The sequence below is a fragment of the Castanea sativa genome, chromosome 8, assembly GCF_040712315.1.
Source record: "Castanea sativa cultivar Marrone di Chiusa Pesio chromosome 8, ASM4071231v1".
Lineage (NCBI taxonomy): Eukaryota > Viridiplantae > Streptophyta > Magnoliopsida > Fagales > Fagaceae > Castanea > Castanea sativa.
Window position 1 is genome coordinate 56,120,896 of NC_134020.1, and position 19,869 is coordinate 56,140,764.

General features: G+C 34.6%; 2 protein-coding genes and 1 pseudogene across 2 annotated transcripts; 1 reads left to right on the plus strand and 2 right to left on the minus strand.

The window, feature by feature from the left end:
- Positions 1-982: 982 nt before the first annotated feature.
- On the minus strand, positions 983-4,689 carry LOC142606585 (uncharacterized; annotated as a pseudogene).
- A 1,370-nt stretch (positions 4,690-6,059) lies between these two features.
- LOC142606782 (phytochrome-associated serine/threonine-protein phosphatase) lies at positions 6,060-14,165 on the minus strand. Its single transcript, XM_075778122.1, has 10 exons — positions 13,810-14,165; positions 12,477-12,623; positions 12,304-12,371; positions 11,248-11,305; positions 9,645-9,755; positions 9,428-9,478; positions 8,632-8,775; positions 8,458-8,553; positions 8,274-8,345; positions 6,060-6,615 (listed from the first exon to the last, which is right to left on the minus strand). The coding sequence occupies exons 1-10, from the start codon at positions 13,888-13,890 to the stop codon at positions 6,532-6,534; spliced, it is 912 nt and encodes a 303-aa protein (XP_075634237.1). The 5' UTR covers positions 13,891-14,165; the 3' UTR covers positions 6,060-6,531.
- A 1,643-nt stretch (positions 14,166-15,808) lies between these two features.
- LOC142607159 (G-patch domain-containing protein C1486.03) lies at positions 15,809-19,605 on the plus strand. Its single transcript, XM_075778585.1, has 4 exons — positions 15,809-16,112; positions 16,202-16,255; positions 17,727-17,849; positions 19,198-19,605. Exons 1-4 carry the CDS (start codon positions 16,032-16,034, stop codon positions 19,327-19,329), a joined length of 390 nt encoding a protein of 129 aa, XP_075634700.1. The 5' UTR covers positions 15,809-16,031; the 3' UTR covers positions 19,330-19,605.
- The last annotated feature ends 264 nt before the right edge of the window (positions 19,606-19,869 follow it).

Genomic DNA, 19,869 nt, shown 5'->3' on the forward strand with positions numbered 1-19,869 from the left:
TCACTGGTGGTCAAGCACTTAATTATAGGTTTGTATTTTTTTTTTTTTTTGAAACTTCTCTATTGACATTAGATATCTCATGTAGTGCAGTTCACTTTTCACAATTTTAATGGTTTTAAATATTTCATCATGAGTAATGAATTTTGTTGTTCATGTACTATATATTCTCAGGAGGCACTATCTTGAGTTTCCTCCAAGAGTCCTTGAAAAATACCACAAAAAGCTCCTAGAAAGCAACGAGTTGTTAAAGCTGAGCCAAAACCCTTTCCCAAGTCTAAGTTCTCCCTACTTCAACTGCAATTTTTCGGGTGCAACTATGCCACAAGTTCATGAAGCATATCAACCAGCAAAAAGGAAACGTGCAAGTAGCAGTAGTGCAAACCACATGTACAATGGAGAACAGGGGATGGATATGGATAATCATGATTACTTTAGTTCAAGTTCCATGCATTCGCAGTCTAGGAGTTGGCAACCTCCTCACCAAGTTTCTCATGGGAATTTGACGATGCATCGACCCTAGGAAGGCGGGAATAACTCATTGTAGAAAGCTTGACACACAGTCTACTCATGGCCTATAGCTTGTGTTAACTAGTGCTAGGTCAATAGTTTACATTTGAGATTACCATAGGCATTATCAAATTTAATTATAAACCTATTCATGGGAATTATTTCTCTCCCTCAATGACTCTTGCCTTTATTCTTTTTTTTTTTAAATAAAAATTTGATATGTTATATTTTATTTTGTTTCATATGTTTCCATTACTAGAAGTTCTATCAATTTTCTTTTGGGAACAAAGTATTTGATTATGAGGATCTTTCTATTATTGCACGGTTTCTTATTTAAAATTATCAATTTTTTTGGCGAGTCATATTATAGTTATGAGAATTTAATCAGTCACTGCTCTGCGATTTCATTAAGAAAAGAATATATGATTGTTTAGATTTCATTAAGAAAAGAATATATGATTGTTTAGATCGCAAATCAATCAACACCATGATTTTTAGCACTTTTAGATTCAAAGCCATGCCACTGAGCTATAGCTGAGGCGGCAAATGGGGGATGAAGAATTTCTAGCAGCTGTAAGCCATTAGAAATTGGACCGAATGGACCATATAAGAATGAATGGATCGAAGTGAACAGAATAGAACCAATGTGGACTGAATGGAGCCAATGTGGACTGAATGGACCGAATTGGTTTCTTAAGAGATTTTTTTTGAGTGATCCCACATCATAGGCACTAGTGACTCAAATTCTGTTTCAGATTTTATTGATTCACTGTGTCTTTGTACCCAATGTTGGTATTTTGTATCTTTTAGGAGTATTTAATGTGCACTCCCAGCGTGCATAAAAATTTCCATTCTTCTCAATTAAAATTTATTACTTACCAAAAAAAAAAAAAAACAGCCCAAACCATTTGATCCAACTACTTCTTTTTTTTATTATTACTTGAACTCTGCAAACTTGTGATACAAGCTATTTTCCTAAACAACGGAAAATAAAATCAAACCCTCTTAAATTTCAGTCTAGATCAATCTAAACTTCAAATGTATAAACAAAAACAACTTGGGGGCAGGGGGTGGGGGTGGGGGTGGGGAAGTGTGGGTGGGAATATACAGAGACTTCAACGCTCTCAAATCAGAATTGTGTGTGCACTTGTCGAAAAATATATATTGTGTATGTCCCAGTCTTCAAGATTCTTCAATCCCATAAAGTCAGAAAATTCATGTGATTGTTCTAGCTAGTTTTGAACAGGAAGTATATTTTGACATTTTTGGAAATTACAGAGCAGGATTTGTTATTAAAAGAGATAGGAAATTGAAATGTATTGATTAATATTGTATTTGTAACTGGCATTGTGAGCTTGGCTTCCTTGGTTAACTCCACATTTTCTTGATCTCTTTCCACAAATATTGAAACACTACTTTAAAAAACCCATCAGCAAAGTCTGTGTATCCTCATTTAATAAGCTTTTTCAAGTATAATTTCACTGATTTAATATATGTTTGTTCTGCCATCCCGTGCATTTGAGGATTCTTGGATTAATAAAATGAGCAAGCATGTACATCATGAAGTCAAATCACACACACACACACACACAGAAGTATTCAAATTTGCAATTCAATGTTAGCATGTTCCAACTTAATTTATAATTGCAACACAGGAAAATGAACGCCCGCACGCACATGCACACACACGCACACATATATCCATAGACAAATCATACTCATAGAAAAGATCAGAAAAAACAAATATGACAACTATTTTGAGCATGCAAATCAGAAGTCAATGCAGAACACTAATTTGGTTATATAACTAACTGTTTTGATCTTCTTCAAGACAGAAATGCCTGTCTACATATCATAATCATACCCTGAGTGAGGAGTCTTCATTGAGCTATAGTCAAGTTGTAAAATGCTGGAAGTGAACTGCGACCCTGATGGTTCAACTGTATGACGACCTTGAAGGCTCTTAAGCGGTTCTTCAGCATCTGGAAGGCCATAAATAGTTACTTTTGGTAGGCCCTTCTCGCGCTCATATACAACGATATGATCGTTAAAGAGTTGTATATCCTGAATTTTTACACTGGACGAAATTCAAATTTAATAAGCTTTTATTTAGACCATGGAACCTCATGCCCTCCAAGAGTGTTGAGGGAACAGTAGCTACAAACGATATATTACATTCCATGCAAAATTTTCTAAAATGGATACAGTGATACACAACAAATAAGTTCACAAAATGATAAATTTGCACAAACATCTGTGCAAGCTGTTGCATCATGGTGTGTTACGATTGGATTATTACCTTTCCCTGTGTGGAAGAAGAAGTGTAGTTTCAGATGTATTATCCAGAGTACAAGCTATAACTTCAGAATTAAAAAACTCATGAGTCCTCTTCTTGATAAAAAAATGATTACCACGATGGCTGACTGAGGTGTCAATGCCATCTACACGAGGTGTGAGAACTTGAAGTCCATCTTCAGGCTTTGAAACATCAAGATAAAAGTTGAAGCTTGTATTTTTACTTTCAGAAGCAACAGAAAAACTTCTTGCTCTCGGAAGCTTGAAGATCAAGAGAAAAGGTATCATCTTTTTGGTGATAAAGACAGGTATCACTTGATTGCTCCTCTCCCAATTTATGTAACTATGCCTGTGAGCAATAGAAACAGACCAATACCCATAACAAAGGAACAAAGACCAAGAATGAGTGTGTGATTTCCAAATTCTGAGCTATAGTTATCTAATTCAAGACATATTGTTAATTTGGGGGGGGGTTTTTTTTTTGAATAATTGGTAAGTCACGCACAACACCTCCAGTGGGTACTTATCATAGTCTTATATACTTGTAATAGAAGAAATTAAGAAGTAGAAGTAGAACCTTGTGAGGGCGGAGAGTTTGATCCATGGTGATGTAAACAAAGGCCCCATCACCAATAGTAGCCCAATCAAGAGAGGCAGTGACGCCAACAAGAGGTTTATCCACAAGAGCTCCAGTGTGAGCATCAATGACATAAATAGTATAAATCTCATCTCCTTTAGTATCCTCAGCATAAGCCACCAACTTGTGATTGGGACTAAGCTTAAACGCAGCAATGCTATAAAAAAGGTGAGATTAATAAGCCTTAACATTCTCGTCCAAGATTAATATGTTCGTTGTGAGGAGCATCGGGCATGGTGTCGTGCACAGAAGGTGGGGCGTCCGGATTGGGTACAGCACGCTTACAGTATTGAACATACTGCTTGCCCTCAAGAGTCTTATGGTAGTAATAGTAAGCCCCTCTGCGTACAGGCGCAGACACATCGTCCTCTTTGATCCGCCCTCTTATTTCGGCATACAGATCATCTTCAAACTTTTTGGTATCTATAATATATAATATATAATGAGAATGAGTGTAATTTGATATTAGCAGAGAGAGTAATAGTACTAACTAGTAGGAGAGGATGAAGGAAAGTGAAGTAGTACTGTACCGAACATGATGGAATGGGTGTAATGGTTCTCTTGTTTGAGGTTGGAGAGAAGCTCAGGATTGGAGCGAGAGTCATCGCGTTGCCTATAGTAGTTGTCGACCCTCACGTCCCCGAACATTTCCATCAAGTGACTCACTTTCTTCGCCATGGGAGGGTTGCCATTTCCCGTCGTCATCTTCCACCCTGACCTGATGAGATCCAACTCAGATAAGAACAGAACAGAACGTGGCTCTCCTCTCCTTGCACTCAACGCTCAGGAGCTTACAGTTACAGACATCATAGTCATAGACGAAGTACAGTGTCCACGGTTGACAAAGTGAAGGTATTTCCATAATTGTACACCCAACATATCTAAAAATGAATGTGCCGGCTTCTAATTATTATTATTATTATTATTTTCTAATATAAAGTATAAACTATATTGAAAGGAAATTCATTGTTTACTGGCAATAATAAAATGCAACCATCGTAGACTTTCTCATATATTCGAGAGAGAGCACTCGCAATCAAGAGTGAGTGATCAAATAACATAGACTTACTTCACATATAGTTTGGTTGGTATTTCAAGAGCACAAAATCAATTTTGAAGATGCACATCATCAACTGATGAAACAGGGACCTCCATGAGACTGAGATTAAACTAGACTCTAATGTCTTTGTAGCATCACATCTTCAGCTAGTAGCTATTACTTTGATCACAGCAAAATAAGATCTTCAACAAATTGGTTCCCTCCATCGACTAACTCTCTTGTATGTTGGTATATTAGCTTCCAATCTATTTATCTACCAAAAACCTAGCACTGGACCCTTTGTCGATAACCCATTTATGCCCATTCTAATTGCCCCCACCTCGATTGGGGGACAACAGAGAGTAGTAGGGTCCATTGAAATCTTTAGAAATTATAGTTTTTACCCAAATATCCTATCTTTCATCAGTCTCTATTCCAACTTGGCTAACAGCATATTCCAAGTACCATATATGATTTGTGTAGAATATCTAACCAATGCAACCCCAAAAAAAAAAAATAATAATAATAATAAAATAACCTTCGGTATTACATATGATATATCTCATAAATCATCTTTCAACTTTTTCCAAGAATCAAGTTTTATTAATATTCTATGGGCAAGCGGAGAGATTCTAGATTTGGCGAAACCAATGCCTGGATTAATGTACTGCACTGGACCCCTATTATTTATTTTGGAACTAAACTTATACTTCCAGTTCTAGACAATGAGAATAATAATAATAATAAAAAACAAAACATTTCAGTAGTTATAGCTCAATCTAACATTCTCTAGCGGAAGATGCCTTTATGATCACGCCCAAAGGGGTAAGTCACACATGGTCACCCCCCCTTTTTATTCAGCAAAAAAAAATAGTAATAATAAAAAAAAAAAAAACAAAGGACAAGACTTAAGTACAATACTCAAGTATTATTTCTTAAGTTCCTCTCTTAAAATTTTACCACGTGACTTTTTTCTCATTGGATGAAAATATATTATTTAAGTTAAATAGTCGCATGACAAAATCTTTAAAAAAAAACTAAAGAACAACACATAAAATACTGTACATAAATTTTGTCTAAGCAAAAATACGGAAAATGCCTTAAACCGAAAATGACAGGCATGCCCCCCAGGGCGGGGTACACTATAATCTTCTAATCATTGTACTATGTAACGCCTATAAAATTCATGATCGGGTCCTTCCAACAAATTTTACAATTCAGTTAGGTCTTCATGTGAAACACATACCTTCATTGAAATTTCATTACGATAGCCATTTCTTTGAAGTGCAAGAAAGCAGTTTAGCAGGTTTCTCCAATCTTTCCCGATCCTAGGACAGATTTTAAGTTTCAAAAACATTTTAGATCAAATATAGTAAGGGTTACATTATAAAACCAGAGAGAAATTAGATTTTAGATCTTTGGCATCCATCCCAATCATAACTGTGATATAGTTTACACATGGGCCTAGTCTTGAACTAAACATCAGTCTCACCCTTCTCCCAAATATTATAGGGAAGGGAGTCATTTCATTTGAGAGAGAGAGAGAGAGAGAGAGAGAGAGAACCACAACAAAATAACATATGATGACAATTCCCATTTCATAGATGCATCAGGTGTAATAAATTTCTTTACCCCCTTTACTCTTGCATGTTTTTCTCCTGATACTTCCTGCCCCACATTGGAACCAACTTATCTAGGAAACAGGTTATGCACAAAAACCAGTCTGGAAGTCCAAATGCGTGCTAAAATACATGGCATAAAAATAAGATGCTAGTTAAAATTACCTAAGCAACAATAACAGCCTAATACATAGCACAAGCATCCAAGAGCAGGCTGGACCAGAAACTTCCTGGAATGAGGACATTAACTGATAAATAATGGATGGAGTTACAATTAGCAACCTAATACACAGCTCACAAATATTAAAGCAACTTGGCCAGATGCAAACATCAACATATTCAGGGCTTCCTCAGTATGGCACTCTCAAGTCTCAACATCAAATCACAATTCTTCAATTGGTTTACACGTAATGCAGGCAAATAACTCTCTGTGATCATAAGAAATATGGGACTCCTGTCCTTGGCCCTCTCATCTGGTTGTTCTCCTCTGTTTCAGTGAAAAACTTGACTTCTCTCTCCTGTTTCAAATGGCAGAAATGAGCATCCACCAACATGGTTTAACATAATAACGAATCCTCACAATAAGTTCAAATCTAGGAAATTCCTGTTTAGAATGGCACAAGCTGACAAACACTAGATTCAGCTTTTAGTTATTCCCTAAAAATTCCATTCCTTAAAAATAATTTTTTTCTTCCTTTTTTAAGATGCAATGCTTGGAAACAGCTCATGCCAATGTAAGCAGGAGCCCAAGTCATGACCCTAACGATGAGAGTACTTAGTCAAATTGCAATAGATTTTCATGCATGGTCAATATAAAAATGATCATAAAATCTTAAAATGTATTATCAGAATTACTAATCAAGAACAGCAGTGACAAACATCAACCTCCAACCGCTCCACCAACAAAGTATTACAGAATAATATTTGCTAAATAACAAATAATTGTCTTCCGAGAAACATTTTTCCATATTTTTCAGTGAAATAAAATTTGGTCCAAAACAGTGACTTTTTTTTAAAAACTAGTAACAGTAAAAGAATATTGTTGGCAACTACTATTGACTCCCTCCATCCCTATTTCTTGGTCCTCTATTCTATTTTGGGACATCCAAAATATAATCATTTTTGAAAAGTCAATGGATACACTTTTATAAACATTCCTAAAGTGCCCTTAAAAAGGAGAATATAGTAAATGATATCCCTAAAAAGTTAAAATTTTTCTAAACAAGACAAGAAAAAGGAATAGGGTAGTATTTTATTTTATACACATAAAAAAATGTATTTACAGACACATTGTCCAGAATGAATATACTATACATGAGTAAATGAAACCAAAGGAAGACAAATATATGGAACCTAAGATGCAAACTAAGTCGATACATGATCCAATATGATGAACCATCAAAATAATAACCATCATTTTGGCTGGCTATCAAGTCCACAAATATCAAACAAAAAGAGAGAGAAACTGCAAGAGAACAACAAAACTTAAGACGTAAAGAAATCCCCAATTTGACGTTGCCTTCACTCCTACCCCAACCTGAAATCTTCACTTCTACCAACTGTACTGCTGCTATAACCTCATTCTCCCCCCCACCCCCCCCCCCCCTCCCAAAAATATTTTTTGATAAATGAGTTCATAATGCCCCTTCTCAAAATATGACTAATGTTAAGAGGCTTCTCTTTCTCAGAAAACTGCTAAATTCGTTCATGATTATTTTGGACAATCCTGGGGAAGGAGACAGGCAACCATGGATGCCAATGTTAGGAACTGCAGCAACAACGGGCCAAAGATCAATACCAACAATAAGGGCAGTCAATAATATCGCCTATGTATCTTCTCCAATCTTGTAAAAGTCAGTGTCTACGCCACACAAAAAAAATGGTGTCCTCTCTCTCCCGTCCTCCCTCCCCTTAATTCAGCCATGAAAAATGGTCAATCATGGATGCAGTGTCTTTTTCCCCCTCCTCTCTTTGTAATGGTAACATTTGAATCAAACACCTATTGCATCACCACCCCACACCCAGGGCTAAAGAAAATAATAAACTATGCCTAACACAATGACAGAAGGATTCCATATACCATAGTATAAGATATATCATGCAAGTCTGAATCTGAACATTCAACTTTATCATGAACACATAACATAAGGAATAAAGTCAGTTCATAATATCTCACCATATTCTCATTGAAGCTCAATATAGAAGCCACATTCCCACAACGATAACAGTAATTTGGTGCAGACCACACCTGCAAATTTCCAGAAACAATCTACTCAATCAACCTTTTTTTTTTATAGGTAAGACTCAATCAACCTACAAATAATTAAGCAGCAAAACTAAAATAAAAAGTAGAGTCTCACAGTTACTAAGCCTTTATCTTGAAACATGTACTTAAGGCCTTCTTGTACAAGTTGGTGTGCTCGACAAACCAGATCCAGATTGTTTATGTGATTGAACTGCTCAAGAGCAAATATTCTTAAGTTGGAGAACAAACTATCCTGTTAAAGTTGAGTCTTGAGAGCATGTCATATTACCTCTGAAGTGACCCTGGACCCAAAGAGCCAACCTGCTCCACGTGGACTGACTGCCCATGTTTCAATATCTTCGGGATCACTCCACATGAGATCACAAAATGGCCCCTCATGTGGAATTTCACAATTTCGTTCTATTAACCTTATCTGCAAAAGGAAGTAGTTTGAATAATATTCAATCCATACAACTGCACAATTCCTGCATCCTAAGCAATCCAAATATATGAACCACAAAAGTAACAGAATTTTTATCCATCTTCATGCATGCACCAAAGAAGGAGAAAGAAAAACCATCAGGTGCAGAATTTCAGCGATCATACTTATTTCATATGTCTATAGAGAAACAGAGCAACAGGACTTCCTTAAAATGGTTTTTTGTTAATATAGGTAAATAGTGGGGAGGGGGGGAGGAGGGGTTTGAACCACAAACATCAAGCACCACAAAGGGTGCAGTACCACTAGACTATCACTTGAAGCCCTCCACCAAAGGAAAAAGTTAACCTTGAAATTGATTTGAAAGAAAATTCCTCCATCCGACTACATGGTGATTCATAGAACCATCCACGTGACTTGTTTAAATAATAAATAGAAAACACAACTACTTCAACTGATTATTAGTAAAACTATTCAGGAAAATGAGATTGATACCTTTGATTGATTTTCACAGAAATCATTCAGTACATAAAATATGTAATATAGCATATATTAGCCCATGCATTACTTGCGACATAAAATGAATATTAATATTGATATTTTTAAATATAATTCAGATGACCAACAGCTAAAGAGAGGAAAAAACCTGATCAATTGTTCGAATGTCAGGAGAAAGACCACCATGGACACAAAGCACCTGGACAACAAAAGCAAACAAACACGTTAAATTCCAAAAGTGGAGATGCAATTATAAAAGTTGTTAAGTGATTTAACATTGTATATCAATTACATTAGATGTAACCTAAATACAGATAGAGAGACAAACAGAGAAAAAGAAGAGAGAGAGAGAGAGAGAGATTTACAGTTCCATCAATAATTGCTGAGAGCGTTAGATAGTCAAAAACATCTGTACAATACCGCCATGCATTAGCATTTCCATACTTCCTCTGGCACTCATCATAAAAACCATATACCTAGCAAAGTCAGAAATTCAACATCAACATAAATCAGAACCACAATCCTTTCTTCTTTTTTAACAAGCATATCATACCAAAAATCTGACTTGTGGCAAATGCAAGATGCCCTTCTTGTAACAATGAGATCTTCAGAAGGGAATTCAAGAACATTTTAAATATAGCTACTTTTGATAGCTTAAGCTTTACAAAACTCAATCATAACAAAATTTTAAAAACTTTGTTGAATACAAGTACTTTATTTTATTTGATAAGTAGTGAATCCAAGTGTTTTATTAACAAATATCCGCTACTTAATATACTTAGTGAATCCAATTATTTTATTAACAAATACTCACCACTTAATTTTTTTTATTAATTCCAAATAACCGCTAGTGAATTGAATCTCTCAACTACAAGTATTTCACATTTCCTGTTGTGATTGCCACTGATTTTTTTTTAAGTAATTGTCACTATGAATATATTACAAACTACAATATTTAGAACAAAACTAGAAATTTCTATTCAAGATATCAATATTGATTACCAACCAAAAACATTTCCCTGAAAGCCAAACCAATCTTGTTGACAAAACTGAAAAGGTAAAAATTGCATATTGTATTAATCTCTTATGTATCAAATTGGTTCACACCACACATATAACAATAATAAATATAAAGGTTTCATTGTTCAAAGTGTTCACCATCGTGAACATGATGCTCAATTCTTTTCAATAAAAGTCTTATTACTTATCAAAAAAATAAATAAATATAAAGATATCAATGAGATGGTGAGGGATTCTGCATTTAGTTTTATAGTCTTTTGTACACAATGTAAAATTATATCAATATATGAAAGAAATATACAAAGGGTACAAAATCAGTATATCAGCAATATACCCTAAGTATCACCGACAAGTTTTACAATCTTATTATTTTCCCTAAAAGAAATATACAATAAAAGGAAAGAAACCATCAATCTATTTAGTTTGTATGCCATCTGAATTCCAACCAAAACAAGAAATAGATAGCTTTTAATTTATAATCCTATAAAACTCTAATCACCAAAATCTTATACTATGACGGCAAATATAAAAAATTTACTTGCCACAAACCTTAAAACCAATCAAATGCATTCCAAAATCACTTTTGTTTATATAGGTAAATAGGGGGAGGAGACTGGTGGGGTTCAAACTTCAAACCCCAGTGCCCAGGCACCACAAGAGGTGCTAGAATCACTGGGATACTCCTCGAACCCCCAAAATAACATCAAACTGAGGGAGGAAGGAATAAAAATAAATGTAATGATACATGACTAAGTTAGCAAAAATACAATCACCTTATTGTTTTCCTCTATCCCCAATTTAGAGGAGCATCTTTGCCTAATGCAAAAATGCCATTTCAATACAGAACTATGCAGATCACTCTGAAGAGTCTAAAAATAATTGACTTTTGACACACTTCAGCAACTCAAATGACACAACTGACAATTAAAATATGACAGAAGAGCACACCTGGGTTAATTGCCTGCTTTCATGGTTTCCACGCAAAAGGGTAATATTTGCTGGGTATCTATGAGCAAACAGAACCGCACCAAAAAGAACAACGGCAAAATTAGCTTTTTTAGAAATGGATAAACATCTGATAACAAATGAGGTCAAACAGAAAGGTATTAAAAGCAAATGCACACACACCATTCATAATATTACCAGGTTTGAACCTTTAGGGAGCCCAGACATAAATCAATGTGAGATTTCACAACCAAAAAAGGTCACCATTACATAGATATGTGCAACCAACAAAAGAATAACACTCTCAAATTTAGTGCTGATCCTTAAGGCCCAACTATACTACAATCTGTCAGGAGAAGTTTACCACAACACCAAATAAAGTTAAAGATATAAAAAAAATAAACACCTAATGAGTAAAATGTGTATATATATATATATAGAACAACCATCATCCAAATATTCTGCATGAGTACTTACTGTCTTCCTGCCATATTGGCAAAAAAAATCTACAATTTATCAAAAACCAAATTTAGTACTTCCTATCTCTCTTATGCCTGGACAGCACAACAATCAATAGGTGCATTGATCCATTAAACATAAATCATTGTGCTAAACATGTACTTAACAAACTAGATTTCAATAAGGGTGATTATCTGAAAGTTGTAATATTTTATATTTCATTTGAAAAAAGAAGATACACATGTGTGCATACATCCTACTCATAGTAACCTTTTTTGGTTAATTAACTAGACTTCAAACTTCTTTCTTCGAGGGACAGGGGGGGCGGGGGACAAGAACTTCAAAGTCCTTTTCTTCTCACTGGCATATGATTTAGTATTTGGCCAATTTACTACCAGCCAAAACTGAAATCAATTGTACACCATATATTCTAGTTTTGTTGGGAGGGCCAACAGAGAGGGTAACTGCCCTCATGAAGTACAAAAGAACAAGACTAAGGGAAGTGATATGACTAAAGAATATAGTTTACATATAATATAACAGTGTAAAGGGGGGGAAATAAGGTCACTGACAAACTCAAGCATGCCTATAGAAACATACCTAGCTTTAAGAAGCAAAAGAATAGTGAAAACTTCAAGACTATTGTAACCTCGATCAACAAAATCCCCCTGCCAAGAATTCAGAAACATTAAGCACCCCATCATACTAGCAAATGATATCAGATGGTGCAATAACATGTCAGAACATTTTCTAACAAATGGTGTAAATCATACCATAAATATATAATTTGTTTCTGGTACATGACCTCCTGTCTGGAAAAGTTTCATTAGATCATGAAACTGACCATGAATATCACCACAAACAGTGACCGGGCTATTGACGGGCTGCACATTGGACTCCTCAATAAGGATCTCTTTTACCTGTGATAATTACATAATAGCAAATAAGAAAACACCAACTATAAACCACTTTCAAGAAGGAGGAAAAAAAAGGGTAACATCTAAAATAATTTGTGAAAGAATGCATGTCTTCACTAAATAGAATATTTATGGCCAAATAACTTCGTTTTATAAAAAGCATTGACAACTACAATGTCATTAAATAGAATATTTATGGCCAAATAATCATACACAATTGAAAGAATCTTGTTGCTTGACATTCACTAGATAGATTTCAAGTAGAATATCATTCCACAAAAGAAGCAACAACAATTGTGCATTAGTCTCAAATTTTGGGGTCAACTATGAATCATAAACAGAGAAATCAGAGTCAACTACTACATATATTCTTTTCCACCATCCTGTCCTATTCAAATTCATACTATTCTAAAGATCTTGACAATAAAAATCAACATAAACTGTCACTGATGAAGCAAGCTGCTTGCTTACAGGGATGTCTTCTTGCACATTTTAGTAGGGAAAGCAATAGATTTGCTTAATAGGAGGAATTCCTTGCTACCCACCTCGTTTACCATGGAGTGAGTCTATCATTATTTTGGACCAATACGTGTCAACTTGCACAAGACAGCATTCAAGAAATCAACGATGTGGGAATCAACAGTTTCATTATAAAACCAAAAAAACAACACAAAGATTGAGATATATTTCATATTTTTCACATCTATAACATAAGATGCAGCCACATCTTGTACATTAGCAGGAAGGGTGTCAAGCATTCAAGGGTCATAGTTAGAACCTTGGATTCACATTCTAGCTGCTACCTATCATAAAGATAGAGCTCTGGAATGCCAATGAACTCTCACTCAAATCCCTAGAAAGAGGGTGAGGTCGTGGGTTCAAGATGCATTGGATTCCTATGTAATTTACGAATACAAAATTAAGAAAAAGAAGACAGAATAGCGCATGGGTGATATTGCCTACTGTTTACAAAGTACAAATGATTGAGTAGATTCCATAAACAAACGATGTTGGATGCTTCACACAATTTGATTTGCAATATTACATATACTTTAAGGCCAAAGTGAAGTAACATAAACCCTAATAATACGAAAATACAAACAAAATATATATACGTATAAGGAAAGAGAGATCGATACAAATAGTAAAATAAAACCCTAGAATTGGGAAAAATGGAGGAAATACGGACGTATTCGCAGAGGAGTTGAAGCTCATCTTCGAGGAGATGCTGACCCTCTTTCACCTTCGAGATCCACTGGTCCAAATCCATCTCCGATTATCTTCTTCTTCTTCTTCTTCGTCTTCTTCTTCTTCGTCTGTCTCTCTCTATATCTCTCTTGGGATGGGGATGGGGATGGGAGGTGGGTTTAGGTTTGTTGGAGCAGAGCAAAGCGAGACGAGAAGAGGGGCGTGAAGAAGAGCCCAAAGATGAAAGAACCAAAATTCAAAGCCACGCCCACGGCCTACAACTACAACTACAACTACAACTACAAACAGATCTGCCTATATTTTGGGCTTTCCCTTTTTTATTTCTTCCCAAACAAATACTTGCTTTTTCTTCTTCTACTTTTTTTTTTTTTTACAAGTAATTCAAAACAATCAAAAATATGAGTTTCCTACTTTATTATAATATTTATAAAAAAAAAATGGATTTACATATTAGGACATTTGTGTAAAGTTTGCCGTTTGGTAAGGTAAAAAAAATTGCTTTCCCCTTTGCAACCAATTAACCCTTTTTTTTTTACCAAAAGAAAAAAAAAAGATTTTTTAATCTTGTCAAATTAAACCCTAAACTTCATTAACCATTAAAATTTAAACATTTTTGTTAATTAACAACATTAACCGATCAACCTATTGGACAAGAAGGGTAGAAAAAAAATCCAAAGCTTTTTAAACTCTAACCCCATAAATGATAAAACCACTCTTTTGTATTCTTGTCGAATTAAACCCTAAAATTTATCAACCATGATAATCTAAATATTTTTCCCTATGATTGTAAAAAATAAAACACAAAATAATAATAATAATAATAATAATTTGTCCTATTTGGTGTGCATGTTCAATGAAGATTAAATCTTTTCTTTTTTATCTTGCTAAACAAAAGCAATTAACCATTTTTTTCAAACAAACAAAGCAACCGCTAGCATCAAAAATAAAATTACTTTATTAAAGTTACTTTGTAAATGCTATGTCCACTAAGTTTAACTTTATTTAATTCGATCATTCTGTTAATATCTGTCAAAATATTGTAGTTTAGTATCTATAAAACAACGTAGGTTTGATTTTTTTAAATACAAAAATTTAATAAAAAATATTAGAAAGGGAAAATAATAAAATAGAAATCCAAAAACACATGGATTCAACCGATCTTGAATAACAATGTGTAGAAAATCTAAGAACTTTCCTAATAACCAAACATAACAAAAAGGAAACAAAATGACTCATTTCACTACTTTTCTAATAAAGAGGGAAAATGAAAAAGGGTTTTTGAAGAACAATCAAAACCATCAAAAGTTTGGATCTTTGAAACTCTTTCGACATTTTGGACCTATTCACCTCCCTAATACACAACAATCAAAACCTATCCACTCTCCCTCCCTCACTCTCATTAGGCAATGTTGCAACTCCACCAAAAAGCAAGCGTGAACGACATTAACTTGCCACCACTTTCACACACTTGTAAAACCCTTCGATTTAACTAGTCTTGTTCACGAAGGAATCCACCATGGTCAACCCACCCACCTTCACCCCTTTTCAAATTGAGAAAATCATATGAATTTTTATTTATTTTTATGTATTAATTGTGGTTGTTGTTGTAAGAACCCCAACCGTTTTAATGATTTATAACAATGTGGATTAGGTAAGAGGGATTAGAAAGCTAGGAAAGGAAGTCGACATTTCCCTATCACTCACACTCACTCATGGGAATTTAGATCTTATGGCTTTGGTTGGATTTGCGTATTGAAAGTTTGATGATAAGATATATTTTTTTTTATAATAAATTTGTAATTAAAGAAAGTAAATAAAATATGAGGACTAAATTGAATAAAATAAAAAAGGTAGAAAATTAAATTAAATGAAATTGAAGTCACATGATGATGATGATGGAAATTGAATTTGAGAGAAAGTGAATGTACAATTTATAAATAATAAAGCATAAATATGTAGGAGCACATTTTAATTAAATTAGTTGGGTGTCCGTGTCCGTTCCCAAAAAGCCAGAAACAGACATTGTGGGTGTTGGGTCCTCAGAGAAAACGAGAGGAGACGAGAAGACAACGTCGGTGACTTGATTTCCTCCTTCCTATAATATTACAAGGCAAAGGCCAAAGCCTTTTGTTTTGAGAAATCAATCCAACCCTTATACTGATACTGATATCTTGCTGAAAAGAGGAAGGCGTAGCCATAGCCATGGGAGATGAGGTGTCGTCTTCCTCTTCTTCAAATAATTGTTCAGCCGTAGCCATAGACTCCTCAAACATTGGTTTTCAGGTTCGTCTCTCTCCCTCTCTCATTATCGTCCCTTTCCCTGTTAATTACTTCTTTTGATTTTTTTAAAATTTGTTCTTTCTTTCTTTCAGCTTTTGAAAAAGCACGGTTGGAAAGAAGGTACCGGTCTTGGTGCTTCCCAGCAGGTTCCTTTTCTTTTCCTATCAAATTCCCAATCTTTTTATTTATTTGCACATTCATTCATTCCTTCCTTTCTTTCTTTTTATTCTTTAATAATCTAATGACTATTATATATAATTGTTTCTCTTGGCAGTTCTTGAAATCTTTTGCCATAAACTAGGATTTCAATATGTTTATTAATAATATGTTTTTAGATGCTAAATTGCTAATCCAACTTATACCAATTTGGTTTATTGCACTGTATACACATTTAGATTTGTAAACTTTATTCTGGACCATGAAAGAAGATCCTTTCCTACTCCCCCAAACCCAAAACACTCAGCCCTCTTTGTGATTTAAGTAAGACCAAATTGATTTCATTGAATTTTGGCAGATTTTAGGTTGCTAGAAGCAACAGCATTGGCTGCAGTTTAGTTGTAGGGAACTGGGGTTGCGTGTGCTAGGGTTTTGCTGCAGGAGATATCAAGAAAATCAGTTGGTTTAAGGTTTAATTATGGCGTAAATTTAGGGGCTGGTTCGGGGTTCAAAATAAGCAAGAAAAAGGCAAACTTCAAGCTGGTGAGGAATTACGGATAATAGTAAAATTGGAATATCTGGTTTTGTGGACTGGAAAGCTAATATAAGGTAGGTTGTGATATGGTTTTTAAGCAAGGGATCATTGGGTTTTAAAGCTGAGAAGTAAATGTTTGATTGCAGACTCTAAAAGGTTGCTTTGTTGGAGGACTTAGGTTGAATATAAGATACAGCAAACACTGCACTTGTTTTTGGAACTAAAAACCCAGTCTGCAGTAGGTCTAGAGTCAATTAGAAAAGAATTGACTAATTTATAAGGCAGGTCATGGGTTCAATACTTCTGGGTGTGCATGTAACTCACAAATGAAGAAAAAAAATTCACCTGTAGTTTCCCAATTCCAGTCAAGAAATACTTAATACGCTTGTGGGAGTGGGTTATAATGTTTTTTTAGTATTTATTATTTACTACTGGTGTTAAAGGGTTATTTAACGCTGATGACAGTTGCACAAGGTGTTAATGACCGGACATGCTGCAAGCTAGGGATCACCAGGGAGTTCTTTCCATAGGTCATGAAGAGAAACCTTATATTGTATTCTTGTTGACATGTTAGTTGCTCGGCTTAGAGATGTTGAAGGTTCCTTATGATTTTTGGCTGCTATGAAATGATAACAAGTATGACTTTGCTTATATAATAACTACACATTCAGTGCTGGTCTTCTTTCCTATATTTTAAATTGTTGGTGGGGTAAATTACTTCATATATCGGGTTGGTGATCCCAAAGCCATGTGGAACACAGTAATATGTAAACTCTGGAACTGTCATTTTGTTTATTTCTCTTTCAACACCCTTTTGTTTAGCTGGTGTGCACTTTCTTTTTAATGTTTCAGTGCCGAGCCTGCTTACCATAATGGCAAGTTATATGGTCGCAAAATCTAATTATTATGTTTTATCGTATAAACAGGGTAGGTTGGAGCCTGTACAAACATATTTGAAGAATAATAAACGAGGCCTTGGAGCAGATAAAGTAAAGAAGACTACCAAGAAGCCTCATCACACTGCTGCATCTAATGAGAAAAATGATCAGGTGAGTTGCTTTATTTGAATAATCTAAAATTCTATTTCTTTCCTTCTTCTTTTTCATCATCATCTTTTTCTTTTCTTTTTTTGGGAGAAGGGGGAGGGGGGGGGGTGGGGGGTTGTTTTGCAGGACAAGCAAACCCCCATAGAACACTCATATAGATGTAGTAATTAAATGAACGCAATACCTAAATTTTATAAGAAGTTCTAAGAATGGAGGGAAGGGTAGCTGAGGATTTTTGTTGTCCTTGGATTTATTTGTCAACCATGGAAGAATAATGGTAGCAAAATAAACAATAAATTATTGAATTTTTCAGAAAGTGAAAATAAAAAAATAGATTTTTGATTTTTCATGGTATAATTTGTCATGGTGCTGATACAGTTGCTAGTTGAATCAATAATGAAGATTTACATAGAGGAGAGATTTTACAAAGAATGGAAGGCAGAAAACACTACATTTGGTTTTCTCACATTTCTCAATTTTTTAATTTCATTCCTAGAGTTTCAAAATTAGCCATTTGGTCCTTAAATTATGTAAAACGATCCAATTTCTTCCTTAAAATGTGTAATTTTTCACTTTTTGAACTTGAATTTGCTGAAATATTGTCTATATTCCATTTTTGGCTAATGAGAAAATGTGAGGAAATACAGTGATATAAAAAGGAAAAAAAAAAAAAGTTTAATATACTTAAAATATATTTTCTTTGTTTTTAGCTGTTTTTGATAGAGTCAATGCCACATGGCAATAGTGAGCCATCATGGTGGCCACATGGCACTTTAACTTCACTTGAGCTGCTCAGATATAATTTTTAGGCCACCAAGACTTTTATTTTGTATATATTTTTGTAATTGTTTTAAGTTATGGAGTGCTCATCATTGCCAAGAGCTTGGTAGATCCACCAGCATTACCTAGTGTTTCCAACGAAAACATCTAGGATTCAAATCCCCCACCTCCAACTATTGGCATATGAAGTAATCTATTTTAATAATAAATTTTTACTACTTATAAAAAAGACTTTCCATATATTTTATTTATTGTAAATTTGTCCAATCGGATAATAAATAAATGTCTCAATCAGCATATGGATCATTTTGCATTATTTAAGGACCAAACTGTTCCTTATGAAAATATAGGGATGGAATTAGAAAATTTTGTAAATTGTAAGGACCACTTGTGGTGTTTGCCCAAGAATGAATGTTAGGTTATTGTAAGGCCTCTTTGGATTCATCAACTAGTGAACTGTACAGCTTCCAACTTCTTGACCTCACTCAATACATGTTTATTCTGATTGTCTCAAACTATCATATTTTCTAAAATCTTCTGTCTAACAATCCTTTTATCATTGTGAATCCAGGATCATTTGCCTTCCAAGAAATGCAAGACACTATCAAAAAGGATAAGGAAGATGCAGGAGTTGGAAAAACAATTGCAAGAGAAGGAATTTGAGCGGGCTTTTTATAGGGAGTTTTGGCCAGATAACGTTTGACTAAGAATATGTCATTGCTTTTCACTTATGATTTGGAGTTTGTACAGGACAGGAATTTGTATTGTAAGTCAGTCTGTAAGTTATAGTTCATTTGGAAAGAGTAGTGTTGCAAAGAATTAGTATGTTGTTACACATCATGCTTGGTTGCCAATTAATTTTTGGTTAAACTTTGGAAGCCATTTTTTGTTTTATGATGTTGATTCCTTGATTGTGCTTAAGGGGATCTCCACTGCAAATTCCCGCACGTAATGCGATCCCAGATGGGCAGTTAACTTATTCAGTGTGTAGAGTGAATGAAAACCCCCCATTAAGCTCTGCATATGACAATAACAATTGCTTGCTGTTGGAAAATGGTTGTGGATATGAAAAGAGGGAGAATTTTTTTAATTTATTTTTCTTCTTGTTGGGCAATGTATTGGAGTTCCTGATTGAATTCGATTCATGCTGGCTATTAGTATTGACTGTTGTAAACAAAATTCAGGTTAGTTACAGTTGTAAACTTTTCTTCCTTGATTGATTGATTTATTTAACATGCAAAAA

Bases quoted from the DNA above. Each gene is read 5' to 3' on its own strand.
- LOC142606782 (XM_075778122.1), bottom strand. From the start codon at position 13,890: ATGGATTTGGACCAGTGGATCTCGAAGGTGAAAGAGGGTCAGCATCTC. The intron at 8,554-8,631 runs GTAATATGACAT...GCTCTTGAGCAG, and splicing joins GGTCCAGGGTCACTTCAGAG to TTCAATCACATAAACAATCT. The intron at 6,616-8,273 runs GTGAGATATTAT...CATTTGAAACAG, and splicing joins TGAGCTTCAATGAGAATATG to GAGAGAGAAGTCAAGTTTTT.
- LOC142607159 (XM_075778585.1), top strand. From the start codon at position 16,032: ATGGGAGATGAGGTGTCGTCTTCCTCTTCTTCAAATAATTGTTCAGCC. The intron at 16,113-16,201 runs GTTCGTCTCTCT...TCTTTCTTTCAG, and splicing joins CCTCAAACATTGGTTTTCAG to CTTTTGAAAAAGCACGGTTG. The intron at 16,256-17,726 runs GTTCCTTTTCTT...TCGTATAAACAG, and splicing joins GTCTTGGTGCTTCCCAGCAG to GGTAGGTTGGAGCCTGTACA.